Source organism: Lepisma saccharinum, chromosome 29 (assembly GCF_977018435.1).
Source record: "Lepisma saccharinum chromosome 29, izLepSacc3.1, whole genome shotgun sequence".
Taxonomy (NCBI): Eukaryota; Metazoa; Arthropoda; class Insecta; order Zygentoma; family Lepismatidae; genus Lepisma; species Lepisma saccharinum.
This window is the reverse complement of record NC_139257.1, coordinates 33,880,745-33,896,801: the sequence shown is the minus strand read 5'-3', so window position 1 is coordinate 33,896,801 and position 16,057 is coordinate 33,880,745. Positions and strand designations below refer to the sequence as shown.

At 40.9% G+C, this 16,057-nt stretch overlaps 1 protein-coding gene across 1 annotated transcript in view; it reads left to right on the top strand.

Annotated features, from left to right (window-relative positions):
- LOC145981202 (solute carrier family 23 member 1-like) overlaps positions 1-16,057 on the top strand; it is a 72,324-nt gene that overhangs the window by 36,256 nt on the left and 20,011 nt on the right. The window contains exons 4-7 of the mRNA XM_083114326.1: positions 6,602-6,807; positions 9,253-9,379; positions 12,016-12,136; positions 12,559-12,700. Coding sequence (XP_082970452.1) covers positions 6,602-6,807; positions 9,253-9,379; positions 12,016-12,136; positions 12,559-12,700 — 596 coding nt within the window. The remainder of the gene's footprint in view (positions 1-6,601; positions 6,808-9,252; positions 9,380-12,015; positions 12,137-12,558; positions 12,701-16,057) is intronic.

Sequence of the window (16,057 nt, the reverse complement as noted above, 5' to 3'; positions counted from 1 at the left end):
TGTCACTCACAGAGTAGAGATTGTATCTGCTACAGAAACAGTGGATCTGGGTACTATAGGAGAGCTGTTAGGCTTTGAGAACAACACAAAACTTGAAGCGGCCATCAAACACACTGCTATTAATATACCTAAATTCTTAGCCATAGAGACTCTAAATATTCACTGTAATGTGGCTGAGGGTATGATCACCAAATCAAATGGCATAGGCACTCACAAACAAACTGGCATCATTGCAACATTTAAACCTAATTCTGAATTTATGGAGCCAATCATCTACACTCCATCCCCAACATTATATTTTCCTGTGTGCCATAATAGAATAGATTATATTGAATTGATGGTCACTAATGAAAAAGAAGAATTAGTTGATTTTGCTGGAGCCACAACAACTGCAATCATAGAGATTAATATTTAAATAAAAATACATACAAAAAAAATGGAAAATATTGAGAGTTATGAGCTACAATCATTCCCCCCAAACAGGAGAACATTTGCAAATTTAAATCAACCCAACACAGAGATTGAGGTTGATCTTGATGTAGGGGATGGCTTTATACACCCCCACAGAGCAGATCTATACATCAAATTTGATGTTGAAAAGCTCGATGGAACAGATTATCCGGCAAATTCAAACATAAGATTGGTAGACAATTTTGTGCCGCATCTGTTCTCTGAAATTGAGGTCAGAAAGCATGGTGTTGTTATAAACAGAGTGGATTATCCCGGCATTACCTCCACAGCTTTGGCCACACTAAAATTATCCAAAACCGAGGCTTCTTACTACAAAATAGGTGGATTTGAGGCTGGTGATAAAATATTATCCAAGAGCCACACAGTGCTGTTCCCTATGCGCCTGTTGCCAGGATTCTTCTCAGATTACAAAGATATTATGTGGAAGGGTGGTTTAAGAATCACATTTAGAAGAGCTGCCAATGATAATAATGCTTTGATGAGGTACAGCACATTAAACTCTACAGGGGAAGCTTTGCCTAATACCCTACCTGATGAAGGCAAATGCATTATTCAGACTATGGAGCTAAGAATCCCAGTTGTTGAATATGAAGCCAGTTATGCTCTTAAATACAAAGCAGATATAATAAAAAATCCACAAGTACCTTTACAATTTTATACATATCAATGTGTACAGAAGCCTGCCGCTGGTACTTATTATGAGTTTGATGCTACAAATTCATTCTCCAGTATACAATATGACATGCCGGATTTTGTGGTGGTACTGTTTCAGACTGGAAGACACAATAAATAGGAAAAAATTCAAGTAGATTTGATAACTGCAGCATCAAGAACATATACCTTAAAAATGGCAGAAATGAGGTATTCCCTAGAGAAAATTATAATTTAGACATGTCCAAGGATGATTTCCTAAAATTATATGAAGCATTTACAGCATACAAAAGGGTCACTACTGGCAATACTGACATGTATTACAAACCAGATGAATTCAAAGCACAGAGACCCATGTTTGTCATCAACACTTCAAAAAGGAAACAAGTTGTGGTTAATGACAGGACAAACATTAAAATTATCTGTGAATTCCACGATACACTCCCTGATGACACTATATGTAGTGTTATTCTCATAGGTGAAAAATCATATGTTTATGATGTAAGAAATGAGAGAGTCACAGAGCAATTCTAGAAGAATTACATTGTTTTAGTACTAGATAAACAAGTTGAGCCTGGTGCCCAATTGAACTTAAACCGGAAGTAAATATATGTGTGTGTGTGTGTGTGTGTGTGGGTGGGTAGGTGTGGGTGTGGGTGTGGGTGGGTGGGTAGGTGTGGGTGTGTGTTAATACGTTTGGCCTAGTTTTAGGTGTGGGCAAAAAAATATCAAGAGGGGCATATTTTTAACAAATTTATGGACAACAATCTCACAGAAGTGCCTTTTATAAGTGTAGGCAAATCAATCTGAGGGGGCTCATCATTTGTACACTAGGATTCAAAATTCTTAGAATTAAGAGCATATTACACTTGAAGAATTGGGGAATAAGGGCATCTTGGCATAATTTTAAGTGTGGGCAAATCGGGCTGTTTAATCAAATGAGCTCATCATTTGTACACTTGTAAGTGGTCCTGGTTGTATCATCAATTACACTACTAATGTACTGTTTACTGGTTTCCATGGCCCACAGGGGCGAGCCATAGGAAATAATAGAATTATATATGGTAATGAGATATGTTTTTATGTGTGATAGTGGAAGGTTGTAGTTTGCTGAACTCAATGTGGCTAGACTGTTTATAGTTGTTTCGGCCTGGGTTGTTGCCAGGGCTATGTGTCTGTTAAAAAACATCTTCTCTTGAAGAGTAATGCCAAGGTATTTAGCTTCTCTTACTCTTTTTAAATTTCTTTCTCTGAGTTTGATTTGAGGGTTTCTTTGTAACTTCCCCTTAAGGATAATATAATGAGTCTTTTCCGAAGCTATTTTGAGTTTAGCATGATCACACCAATTGGATGGCATATTGATTGCAGTGGATGCTTTATCTTCGATTTCCCGTCTTGAGTTACCGGAAGTGAGCATGATAATGTCATCAGCATAAGCTATGATCTGGTCTATGTCTGGATGGTCTTGTAGTTTCATAAGCGCAGGCTCCAAGTTAGTATTCCAAAGCTCGGGTCCCAGAATGGATCCCTGAGGACAACCTTTTGACGTGATCTTACTCATTTGTAGATCCGGATATTTGATGCTAATTTTTCTGTTAGAGAAATAACTTTTCAGAAGTAGGAAGAGTGTACCTGGGCAGTTCATATTTTTAAGTGTTTGAAAAAGGCTGGGCCACCACAAGTTGTCAAATGCCCCGGCGATGTCCACCATGATTCCAACCATGTACTTGTTTGGAGTGTTTTGTGTTGTAGACGATAGCAGGCGTAATGCATCGTCAGTGCATTTACCTTTCGTGAACCCAAATTGTATCCCTGATATGGGTTTGAGCAGGCGAAATTCTTTGAGTCTTTTTAGGATAAGTTTCTCGAAGAGTTTTCCCAAAACGTTGAGAAGGCATATTGGTCTGTATGAATTGACCCTGGTTTCATCTTTATTTGGATGTTTCTTGATGATTATTAAGTTTGCTTCCTTCCAGGTCTCTGGGAATATCTTCTGAACAAGGCACTCATTAAATAGTTGAGTAATGTAAGGCGTAAGTACTGGGGTGATTTCTTGTATTATTTCCACAGGAATTCCGTCTGGTCCCGGGGACTTCTTCATTTTCATGCTGCTTATTTCGTTTTCTACTTCCTGGGTAGTGAAAGGTAATATTGGTGATTCTGGATATGGCTGGTGATAGATTTTTCTTGTATCCTTATTTTCCTCGCTGTCGTTTTCAGGTTTGTCGTCTGGTATGAGATTCTTCATTAAGAAGTTGATGGTTTCTTCCAAGTCCTTTGTCATATTCGTGTTGTTCCCGTCATTAATTAAGGTGGAAATGGTTTGCGGTTTTTTTATTTTGCCGGTAGCGATTTTATACGGGGTGCCCCATTTATTTATTTCCAGACGTTTTTCGATGAAGATATTCCATTGTTGTGTCTTATAATTTAGTAGCTCGGTTCCGTATTGCTTTTTTTTGGCACGGTAAATCTGGAGGTTGGCATTTCTGTATTGTGCGATGATGGATTTTTGATATAGTTTCCTGGCTTTTTGCATTTGTTTCTTAAGGTTGGATAATTTCTTTGGCCATGGCTTCCTCTTCATTTTCCTTTGGTTATTTCTGGGTGATGAATTTTCAATTGCTTGTCTGATGTTTGCAGAGAGTTCCTCTGCGAGCGTGTTGAGTGATTTTTGTTGGTCCAATTGTTCAGGGATAATGAGCTTTTCTAGGAATTTTTGATGATCGATTTTTCTCCAGTTCAATATGTTCTCCTGGTTTGTCTGTTCAAGCTGATGTTGCCTGTAGATTAAGTCGAATAGTATTAAGTTGTGGTCGCTTGTTGTGGCGAGATCTATAACTTTCCAGTTTTGGACATCGCCCAAGGCCCTTGCATTCGTGAGTGTTAGATCAATGTTGCTTGAGGCGCCCGCCCTTCCCCTGTAGGTGGGGGGATTATCTGGCTGATTTTCGACTTGTAGGTTGTGCTCAGAAATGAATTCCTCCATGGCTACCCCCTTGGTGTCGGTTTCTTGGCTGTACCACCACGGAGAGGAGGAGTTCGTGTCAGCTGTGATTATGATCTTGTAGTTTTTGTACGCATTGCAGATCAGATCGATTTTTTCCAAATATGGGTCTATGTCATGGCTGAATTGAAAATAACTATTTATTAGGATCCAAGAACCATGCTCGAAAGATATTTGAGCGCAATTTATGTGTGTGTCACAAAATTGTGCTATTTTGGTGATTGTTAGATTTCTGTTTAGGTTAATTATTGCTGCCATGGTTTGATTGCGGTCCTGAATTGTGTGAACGTTGAGTGGTATGTAGGGAATTTTGTTTTTGGATGTGTATGGTTCTTGCATGAGAATTATGTCAATGTATTGCTCTTTGCAGTAATTGATTGTTTCAAGTGTTGCAAGCTTGCTTCTTCTGGTGTTGATCTGTGCAACGCGTATCTTGTCGTTATCTATGAGTGCCGTACTAATTGGTGGCATCGGGGCCATTCGTTTGTAGCTATGAACTCCATTCTCCCGTGTGCCCTTACAAAGTCCGCGTAAACATCGTCAAGTACCAGGGACTCTCCGCGACGTCCGAAAGCTGTCTCGGTTAGCCGGAGCAGCTCCTCTGTGTCGGTAGGAAGGTTGTAAGTTTTTAACGTTATCCTGTCCACTGCTTCTGGTATGGGGAAGGTAATAGTTTTGCCCTTGCTATGCTTCTTCCTGACTAGTAGTCTCAGTGCAGTAATGAGAATATCTCTCTCTTCTAGGCGTGAAAGTTTCAAGTTGTGTTCGAAGTTTCTATATATTAGGTACGGATCCGAGGGATGGGATGAGTGTTCTGGCGAGGGTGATGGAGGTTCCGAGTCAGTATCGAGATCGGTGTCATGTAAGTCAAGTGTGTCTTCTGCAGTGAGTTCAATTTTCTTGAATGTGAGAGGGGTGTGAGATAATGTGTCAGATGTAGGTGTTCGTGTCAGAGCGGGTTTTATTACCTCAATTGGGGCAGAAGGTGTTGGAAAAGGGTCGTTGAGGATGGAATGGGTGTTTGTAGTGAATTTTATATTCTCCGATAGGTTGGACGGTTCAGTAGAGAGGTCGAGAAGGGTTGGGGGATTGAAGTATGTGCTATATGGGTACATGAAGGGGGGAGCTTCTGGGTTTAGCGTCACGCTAAACCAGATGAGATGTTCTACCTCATCACTGTGCTCATCAAACCATGCATCAACGCACCTAGCAGTGTGAATAGGGGCGTTATCATCTTGGAAGATGGGGCATGCATCGGGAAACAAAATCTGAACCATGGGATGGAGGTGGTCACCCAGGATGGTGCAGTACTTCTCTGCGTTGATTCTCCCACGCAGGACGACAAGTGGGCCAACACCATTCCAAGATATAGCCCCCCAAACCATCACAGACCCCCCACCATGTTTCACGGTAGGCACTAAGCAGTCAATATCAAATGCTTCAGCAGGAGTTCTCCACACATAAACACGTCCTGTGGTCTGAAATAATGTGAAAGACGATTCGTCTGACCATATCACATGTTCCCATTGCTGCTGTGTCCAATTCTTGTGCTCTTGGCTTCTTCGTGTCACTGCATTACGTGGAGTCACCAACGGTTTGGGGATGGCAACTCTGCCATGAATGTTCACAGAATGCAGCTCCCTTTGAATTGTTTTCATTGATACAGGGTCCTGGAGGTGATTGTTCATCTCTGCGGTTATCTGGGACAGTGTTTTCTTGTGCTTTCGAGTCACTATTCGCTTCAACACACGTCGATCCCTGTTGGATAACTTTGTTTTTTGTCCACTATTCTCCTTTGCAGACGTTGTCTTTCCATGTTGTCTGTAGGCTGTCAGAACAGTTGACACTGTGCTCCGTGCTACACCAACAAGTGTAGCTGTTTTTGTCACATATGCTCCAGCCAGGCGGGCTCCTATGATCATGCTTCTTTTGAAGTCTGAAAGGTCGGACATACCTGCATTTGACAGATAGCTGACTGCTCGCATGCAACTCTCACACCAGTTTCTGATAGACTGATATGTTTGCTTTCATCGCCACTAGATGGTTGAAATCTCTGCTGAGTGTTGTTCCTTTTCCACGACGTCGTATATAGGCCTTTGCAAACCAAGGTGTTCATATTATTTTGTCCATTACCTGTACGTATATACTGTAATTACGAAATAAGTCATGAAAAATTTTTATTCTAATTTTCCACGATTTCACGCGCGCCAAATTTTCTGGCGTCAAGTAAGTTATAACAGACATACGTGTTCTTGTAATATATGAATATACATTGCACAGTTATTATAGGAGGCTTATTATTATAGATATAAACTACGACAATAGCAACAACGCTAGCAGATTCAAGCAAGATGGGGCATTCGGAATACATATTTTTGCTGCTCCTCCATGAAGAAACCTTATGAAGACAGTCTTTCGTAGAATAAAGGAACTAGGTGTGTAAGATTAATTTACAATTATTTTTATTTGTTTCAGGCTCCCTATCGTTCAAGGAGGTACTATCTCCTTCCTGGTTCCCACTTTGGCTATTCTGAATCTCCCCCAGTGGAAGTGCCCTCCAGAGAAAGAACTTTCTCTACTTTCTCCCGAAAACAGGACGGAAATATGGCAAGTGCGCATGCGTGAACTTTCAGGCGCCATTGCTGTTTCAGCTATTTTCCAGGTCGTAATTGGATACCTTGGTAAGAACTGGATAAATATTTAAGTAAATCTATCATGAAGGTTAGACCTCCTGTACATAAAGGCACAGCGATAGAACCAAAGGATAAAATTTCGAAACGAAAGGGGTCATATTTTTTTCCTATCCGTCAGGGTAGATCATCACATAAAAACAAAGCGCTCGGACAATATCTTCCGTTGACACAAACCGGAAATGGACGATATAGTGGGTCTTTGTGTCACTGAGACGTAGCGTTCGGGGCACTAGGCTCGTCATGTCAAGTACAGTAAAACCTCGTTAATCCGAACCCCCATAAGCCAGACTTCGCTTAATCCGGACAGGCAAAAGCCCCCCCCCCCAAAAAAAAAGAAGAATGGAAGGTTTTAAATGTGGCTAGAAGTCAACAATCGCATTCGTCATATTACTCCGTACCGGCTAGAGTTGACGAGCTGTATCTTTGCGGGTGAACCCTGCCCAAGACCGGCTGCGCAGTAGCAAGTGGGAGGAGCTACCGGCTGCGCGTCATAACCCTTGCGTTCTATCCTTGCTGTCGACCACCCAAGGGCGAGTAGGTGGCAACTACATAAACGAATCTCTCTCACACTCTGCGCGGAGTAGCCAAGGCCATCCGCAAAGATACAGCTCGTCAACTCTAAGAATACGTACATCCAAGTATTGCTTAACATTTTACTATACTGTATAGTGTATTTAGGCCTATGCCCTTTAAATACACCATAATAAACTTGTTTTGTTGCTATAAACGGAGTTTTAATGCACTTTCTACTCTTCTTTGAGGTTATTTCAGTCGATATACCGGTCAACTTAATCCCCCCATTAGTCCGGATTATCGAGGTTTTACTGTATTTATTTTGTGTACCCCAAAATTACATCTGGTACGTCAAAAAGAGAGAAGTAGCAGGGCCAAAACCCGCCGAAAAATAGAAAAAATATAACGTTTCGAGTGTTGTGGGTTGCCTATCTTCCATCATTACGCTGCTTCTCCTCCAGACGCCTCTCGCGCATAGCCAAAGGGTCAGTCACATGCACGGAGGGTGTCGATATCTCTAACCAATATTTGATCTCATTTTGGTGATACTCTGGACACTTCTGGACCTTAACTTCTGGTGTTACAAACAACATTCCTGGACCTACTGCATCCAGAAGTCAGAGGACGCCACATCAAATAGACGACTTTATTTTTTCTTACATCATGGTGCTAGTTCGTTCGCTTAAGCTTTCGGAAATCTCTATGAGGAAGTATAAAGACTGTTTAAACTGAGTGCAAATTGATGGAATGAGGCCCAGAGGTTTATCAATTCCAGAACTGGTATTTTTAAAATTTGACTTTGAAAGTAGCTATAAATATTTTAAAAATTGCAAAATTAAAAATATACTGAAAAAAGATACTTATGAATATGCTATTTCATTGGCAGTATAAGACTATGGAAAAAATTCTATAAAAATGGGAAGCTGCCTCGCCTGTTCTAACTTGATACACACACAAATTCATAAATATACATGTGTGTGTTAGAAACAGAGTGTAAAGTGCGACCTTCTGGTAAGGCACCCAAGAGTCAACATCACTTCCACGTAGAACAACCCGGTAACTGCAATGTTGCAGGCCAACGAGGCTCTGGCGTCTGGATCTACGACCAGTATAATCCTTCGTAGGGCTGTGTTGTCCTGCGTTTGTCCTTCTGTGTTCTGAGTACCCCCTTTACAGCCGCAGCATTTAATAGCTAAGGACATTTGAGTCCTCGGAGATGGTATACTTTTAGCTCGTATCAAGCACTACATGCAAGAATTAGTTTTAGAAATTGAATAAGGAAGTTTTCAACAGATTGATTGATTGATTGAGTTGGTGTCGAAGTCTACTAATCGGGACTGGACCTACAGTTTAATGTGGGATGCAAACCATTACGTGCATCCACAGGGAGTCGAACTCGGGACCCCTTCATTACAAAGGCGACGACGCTACCACTGCCCCCTCAGGGAGGCCTAAGGTTTTAACATAGATATTTTATTTTATTGTTAGAAGTCTGTCCTCCATTTGGTTTTAGTTAAGGGTCACATCCCCTTATTGCGTGGCGGGTAAATACAGTAAAACCTCGTTAATCCGGACAAATGGGGGGGGGGATAAATTGACTGGTTTAACGAAAGTCCGAATTAACTGAAATAACCTCAAAGAACAGTAGAAAGTGATTAAAACTCCGTTTATAGCAACAAAACACGTTTATTATGGTGTATTTAAAGGGCATAGGCCTAAGTACACTATACAGTACAGTAAAATGTAAAGCAATATGTACATGTCTATATTCTGTTGGGACAGTTTGGAATGTATTTCCTTGCATTCTGCTTATCGGGGTCCGGATTAATGAGGTTTTACTGTATATACTATCAAAATGAATCCAATTCAATCCAAATTAGAAATATTCCAGCGTCATTGGATGATGAAACCTTTTCGCAGGTATCATCGGCTGGTTGGTGAAGTTCGTCACTCCACTAACCATAGTCCCAACCGTATCCCTGGTTGGTCTCTCCCTGTTCGACCATGCGGCCGAGGCGGCGGCCAAACACTGGGGGATAGCTGCGGGGTGAGTATTTCGGATAATCTTAAGCTAAATAGGAACTTGTAACAAACCATATTTAAACTTACTGCCATTTTCAGGTTGATCTCAATGACAAGAACTCTTGTAGAGGATGGACATAGGGGAATATCTATGCCTTACCTGGGATTCGAACCCAGAAGCACTGTTTAGTGCAACCACGAATAATTTTCTGTGATAATTTCCACGTAATATTGCTGCGATACTGAATGTCAACAATGGGTTCATTGTTGAATTGATTATTGTGCACTCTAAATTCTAATTTATCTTTATAAGAAAGCTTTACAGCATCATGCATAGGTCCACTGTTTATATTTTCTTTCATTTCTTCAATATACGAGGGCAAATCGGAAAGTATCGCACAATATTTTTTTGCGTAAAAAGTTTAAGATGTAACAAAAACCAAACAAATCACAAATGAACTGACATCTTTGACCTACTTTTCTACATAGTCACCAAGTTTCTCAACACATTTCTCCCATCGTGGTACCAGTTTCAATATGCCCTGTTCGTAGAAGTCCGTTTGGTTGGAGTATAGCCATCTGCGGACTGCTGATTTCACTTCCGCATCTGACGCAAAGTGTTGGCCGGCCAGGAATTTCTTCATGGGACCAAAAAGATGAAAGTCCGATGGTGCCAGGTCCGGACTGTATGGTGGATGCTGGAGCACCTCCCACCCAAATTCGGTGAGTTTCTCACGAACAGGAGCAGCAACATGTTGACGGGCATTGTCATGAAGACGTTTGACACCATCAGCATGAATGTTGCGGCGTTTGTCACGAAGGGCACGACGCAACTTAACCAAAGTTTTAATGTATGCTGCAGCATTCACAGTGGTCCCGTGTTCAGCAAAGTTTACCAATAACACACCAAACATGTCCCAGAACACTGTCACAAGCACTTTCCTAGCAGATTGAGTCACTTTGAAGTTTTTTTCGTACTGGGGAACCAGCATGTTTCCACTACATAGAGGCCTGCTTGGTTTCGGGCGTGTAGTGGTACGCCCACGACTCATCACCAGTGACGATTTCTTTCAGAAAGTCATGCCCTTCAGCGGCGTAACGCGTTAAGTGATCCATGCTTAGCATCATTCGCTGGCCCTTGTGGTGGTCTGTCAGGTTCTTAGGCACCCAGCGAGCACTAACTTAACGGAATTTCAACGTGTCATGAACAATGTCGTACACCACACCATAGGAAGTGTTGAACGTATGCGATAAGCTTCGCAGGTGAACACGCCGGTCGTTCACAATTGCTGCCTCAATGGCGCGAATATTCTGCGGAGTTGAAGCTGTTACCGGCCGCCCGGAGCGTGACGAATCACTAAGGTTCACACGGACCTCTTAAAGAATGCACACCACCTGGAGACATTACTACGGTCCAGACAGTCGTCCCCATACACCCCACGCATGTCCCTGTGAATTTCACTCGGTGTATGCCCTTTGGCCCACAAAAATCGAACCAAACTTCGCTGCTCTTCACACGTGGACGACAGTAACATGCGCGCCATGTTTGTTTCGTAGTTCAGGCTTCTCTCGCTAGAGCTGCACAGGAAAAAAATACCCTCTGTGGTGCAAACTTCAAACTCTCTCGTCGTCCAATTTCAGCATTCCAGCTGCAATACCTGGGGAGAAAAAAATATTGTGCGTTACTTTCCGATCTGCCCTCGTATATAGCATTCGATAAGATCTTTATAGTGAAAAACCTCAGTTTCATTCATCTTACTCGTTTTAGTATTTTTAATATATTGGAAAGGTTTTACACGATTGATTGATTTCGTTTTTTGTACTTCGCGAATATGAGGATGAGTGATGATATGATGAAATTGATGAAAGGACACTCACAAACATCCATGCCCAGGCCGGGATTTGAACTCTGGCTTCGTAGCGCGCCGTGCTAACCCCTCTACCACGGTGGTCGGCTGTCTTGCACAAGATGTAATTCCTATGTATAAGGATACACATATCTTCTAAATTACTTTGTTCATTAATTACTTCACTATTATATATTGCACATGTTACATTGAGTTAAATTAATTAAACTTCTGAAACGTAATAATGGGAGAGAGGTGGTCTTCAGGGATAGCCCCAGGTTCGAATCCCGTCCTGGGTGTGGATGTTCGTTTGTGAGTGTCATTAATTTCATCTGTTCATCATTCATCCTCATGGTCGGGATTAGCCCAAGGAGGCTGAAAAGCGACGTAAAATAAGAAAATTGCAAAAAGCATATATCGATTTGGCAACAGCGCAGGCGCCTAATTTAGTTTTTCCGACTGTATACAGAACTAGCTTACCTTATATTAAAGCTTATTTAAACAGTTCTGCTGACTTCTCAAACTATTCGCGTGTAGAGTCAGATTATTTTCATAACAACTCCAGCTGACCGCGCGAGTCTAGTTAGTGAGCCTACCAACAGTCAGAACGCGAGCAACAGGGATAGCCATAGGTGCTGGGTAGAGGTGACACCAGCGGCTCGTTTGTTGATTGGCTGCTCCGGGACTTAAGACTCGCTCCAAAGCTGCGAATGCAAAACAGCCAGAGATGTTACGAAAGTAATATCACTCTAACTTGATTTATGTACTCAAGAAGCGCAATAATTATATGTGTATGTGTGTTGTTTACTCGTAGGACTATCTTAATGCTAACGGCATGCTCGCAGATACTGTCCGATGTCAACGCTCCTGGTATTTACTACGTGAAAGATCAAGGCTTCAGGGTTGTTTGGTTCCCATTCTTCAAGCTATTTCCCGTAAGTCATGTATTATTTACTTTGTCGTCTATGGATTATTTATGCATTTATTTATTTTTGATACTATCAGCTTCACATGCCATTATTAGATCAAGGAAGAGGCAGCGGATGAATCTAAACGAGAAAGAGGGGGGGGGGGGGAGAAAATAGAACGAAACTACTCTCTGGGTTTCGGATCAGTAATTTTTTTTGTATGCGTACGAGAGTACGAAATCAAAGAAAATAGAATTCCTTCGGATATCTCACGCAACCAATTTTTGTCCTTGACTGTACCGTACTGTAACTTACCTTAAAACATTCACACGCTGATCTATTTCCGAACTTTCGTATCGCAGAACAAAGCTGCATCGATATTTTATTATCAAATGAAAATCATCATCAGTTGATTAATGAGTAAGATTAATAATGTATCCTGTTTTCAGGTTCTGTTAACAATACTGTCCATGTGGGGGTTGTGCGGCATTCTGACGCTCGCTGATGTGTTCGAAGTAGGCCACCCTGCAAGAACTGACGTCAAGATAAATATTTTGGACGATTCGCCTTGGTTTAGGTTTCCATATCCAGGTAAATTTCAATCATCTTGTCTCTATCTTTCTATCTTTCATCTCTCTCTCTCAGACACACATTGAGAGAGAGAGAAAGAGAGAAATAAAAGCACGGGTTCAACATCTATACTCAGTCCCAGGCGTCTGTAGAACAACGTTGTGCAAAACAGCAGAGACGGGGGAGAAAGCAAGTGGGTGGAGCGAAGCAGTGCGCTCTGTGCTTCTCACGTGTTCATTGGTTGAGCCGTCTTTTGTCAGTACTTGCGCATAGGACTTGTTTTCGTTTGCCTGCTCCAGAGTTAGCTGGGACAGAGCATAGAATTTTAAATAAAAAAATGATAACTATTGAATTATGTCGATGTTATAGATTGTTTGCAAACGGGTTACTAATTATTGTAATTATCATTAATAATAGAGGAAAAGGTCTAAATATGGGCCCTCTTTTTATGTTGTCATTTTCGGAGGGAAAAATTAATATATCAAGCACTTGCCTTTAAAATTTATATCTATGAAATATCTATTTAAATGTAATAGCATGCTAAAGTATAGAAGGTCTCCATTTCTTTTTATAAAAAGCCATTTCCAAGAAATGGTAAAATGATGTATTTCAAAATTGTGGTCTAAATATGGGCTACTAGTGGCAATATCACAAAAAGCAATTAAAATTTTAAAAAACAGTTATTTATCGCTAAACCATTATAAAATTCATATTTATGAATAATCTGTTGTTTTGAAGATCGAAATTAAGGAAAACATCCAAATATTTGTTGAAAATGTGATCTCAACGTTAGACCTCATGTCATAGCCCATATTTAGACCATCACGCTATTTTTCTTCTTCAATTTATTTTCGCTCTCTCTGATACATATTTCACAAACAAAACATGGCATTATAAAAGTCCACATTTGTTTTATATACTACTAATATCATAAGCTATACAGAGCAGATGAGAATTCAGAAAACGCTGAGTTAAAACCAGTGACGTGCACTGAGGAGTAGCTAGTCTAGCAGAGATAGATCAATCAATCTCACGTCTCTAATTATTTTCAAATCACAATATTTATTGACTTGAAGCCTCAGTTCATATGCAACACTTCTTTCCACGCGCTTCTCGTCCTTCGATGTGATCAGCTGGCAATGCTGGATACCCTAGCTGGTTCTTCTTCCGCCTTACCAGTTCCAGGTATAGACAACCGCCCGAAGCGAAAGGGAAGATTTCTGTCTGTATTTCCCTTGCCCCCTCGCCCCCGCTCCCATGGTTGAAAGCCTGTGGTTTCAGGTCCTCCAGTCTATCTCCTATAGGACAGATAGGGGATAGGTTTCCTTTCGATTCCTTCGTAAATCCTCTAAAGAACTCAGGGGGAAATTTTCTGCAGTACTTATGTTCTCTGTATTTACACAACCTTTTAAACGTTTTACAATATGTATGTATAATATGGGATGTAGTTTTATTTGTATATGAATAGGAACGTATTTGTATTATGTGCAGACAAAAATGTTATGGTTTCTTTATTTTTTTCAAATATGGAATACTTGTATATAATGATTAAATAACAAATATCTAGCTCTCGTTTTAGTAATGTTTTATTTAAATATACTAATAATTTGTCCTCCAATAAAAAATGGGCAAGTTAAACAGTCATAAATACGGATGTATTAATTTGGGCAAGAAAACGCGCTTTCTAATTGGTTTGGTTTATTTTACTTCACCTTTCTGCCACATTTGGTTATCGCGAAAATGAGGATGAGTGATGATATAATGAAATTGATGAAGGGACCTCACAAAGAACAATTCAGGCTTGGATTCGAACCCGTGACGACCGCGCATTCTTGTTCCTGTGTGTTGTACTCTGCAGTGAATAATGAGATAATTTGGAATGAAAAATGTATCCCAGAACTAAAAAAGCCAAATGAAAATAAGTGAAGAAAGTAGAAAAAAGTGTGTTTTGTTACCTGTTTATCTCCTCTAATATATTGAATTTTTGCCACCTCCCATCGCTTTTTCTAGCTGCATAAATTTAATGAGCTAATGGAAGTCACGAGGGACAATCATAAACAGAGAACTCTGGCCTCCTGATTTCACAGTGCCCTGCAGATGCACTGGGAGAAAATTATTTGTATTTCCCCCCCTTTGTTTAGCGTTGCTTTTCCATCACTTTACCTAAATTCTGCCATGACGATGAACGTTGATTAAATTAAACGGATGAAGAGTGGTTACAAAGGAACACTCATGCACAGGCCAGTGCTCGAGCCCGGATCCTTCAGTAACGAGATTGTGAGATGGAGAAATTAGGGAAATCAAGCAATGCAATTTTTTTTAGAAAAACGTTAATCACATACAAATATGGTGTTTCAAAAATCCAATTGAAATTTACGTCCCACTGAGTAAATACGCAGTTTGCTTTATCGATACCCACGTACCCGAATAGTTAGAGCTTTCCACTCATCTTTGTTATCGGCCGACCTCCGTAGAGGAGTGCAAGTGGCCCCAGATCGGTACCCGGTGGAGGCAGGTTCGGATCCCACTTTAAACTGTAGGTCCAGTCCCGATTAGCTTTTATGAACATAAAGTGGACTTAAACACCAAATCAACCAACCGCGAGGGAGTAGTTATCACTGCATGCTATGACACCAGGAGTTGCGGGTTCGAACCCCTACCTCGGCATGGGTGTTATTTCTGTTGGTATCATCATTAATTGTATTGTACCATCTTCGCAATTAACCAAATGTGACAGCGATGCTAAGTAGCATAAATCAAATCATTGATTGTTTGTTTCATTTGGTTTATTTTACTTCGCTTTTCCTACACTTTTGGCTAATCGTCAAGATGGTACGATAAAATTGATGAAGGGACAAACACAAATAACACCCATACCCAGGTCGTGGTTCGAACCCGGCATCTCTGGCTTAATAGTCAAATCAACATGTTTTGGATTTTCGAAAGTGGGTGGGATTAACACCTGCTTCTTTTAAGTAGTCCTTCCTGATTTTGCAATCCTTTCCTTTCTTTGACGTTCAATTTTTAGGAATATTAGGCCCTAGGGGGGGAGGGGGGATTATGACCCTCACCAACCTCCCTTGGGCACACCGCTGATTGCTACCCCAAGTGTCGACATCACCGCACGTCACTGGTTAAAACATACCTGCAAAAAGTTTTAGGAGGTCGCAATTCTATAACACCGTCCAAGGCCGAAACTAACGACCACTTTCTCTTGCGAATTGGCGCCGCAATCTTTGTCCTTGACAGATAACCAGTTCCCATATCCTCTGCCAGGCTGCAGCACCCGGGAGCGCTGATAACTCCAAAACCCATATTTAAACCTTCGCCCATATTTAGACCGTCTCCTCTAATATTATCATCATCATTAAACACTTT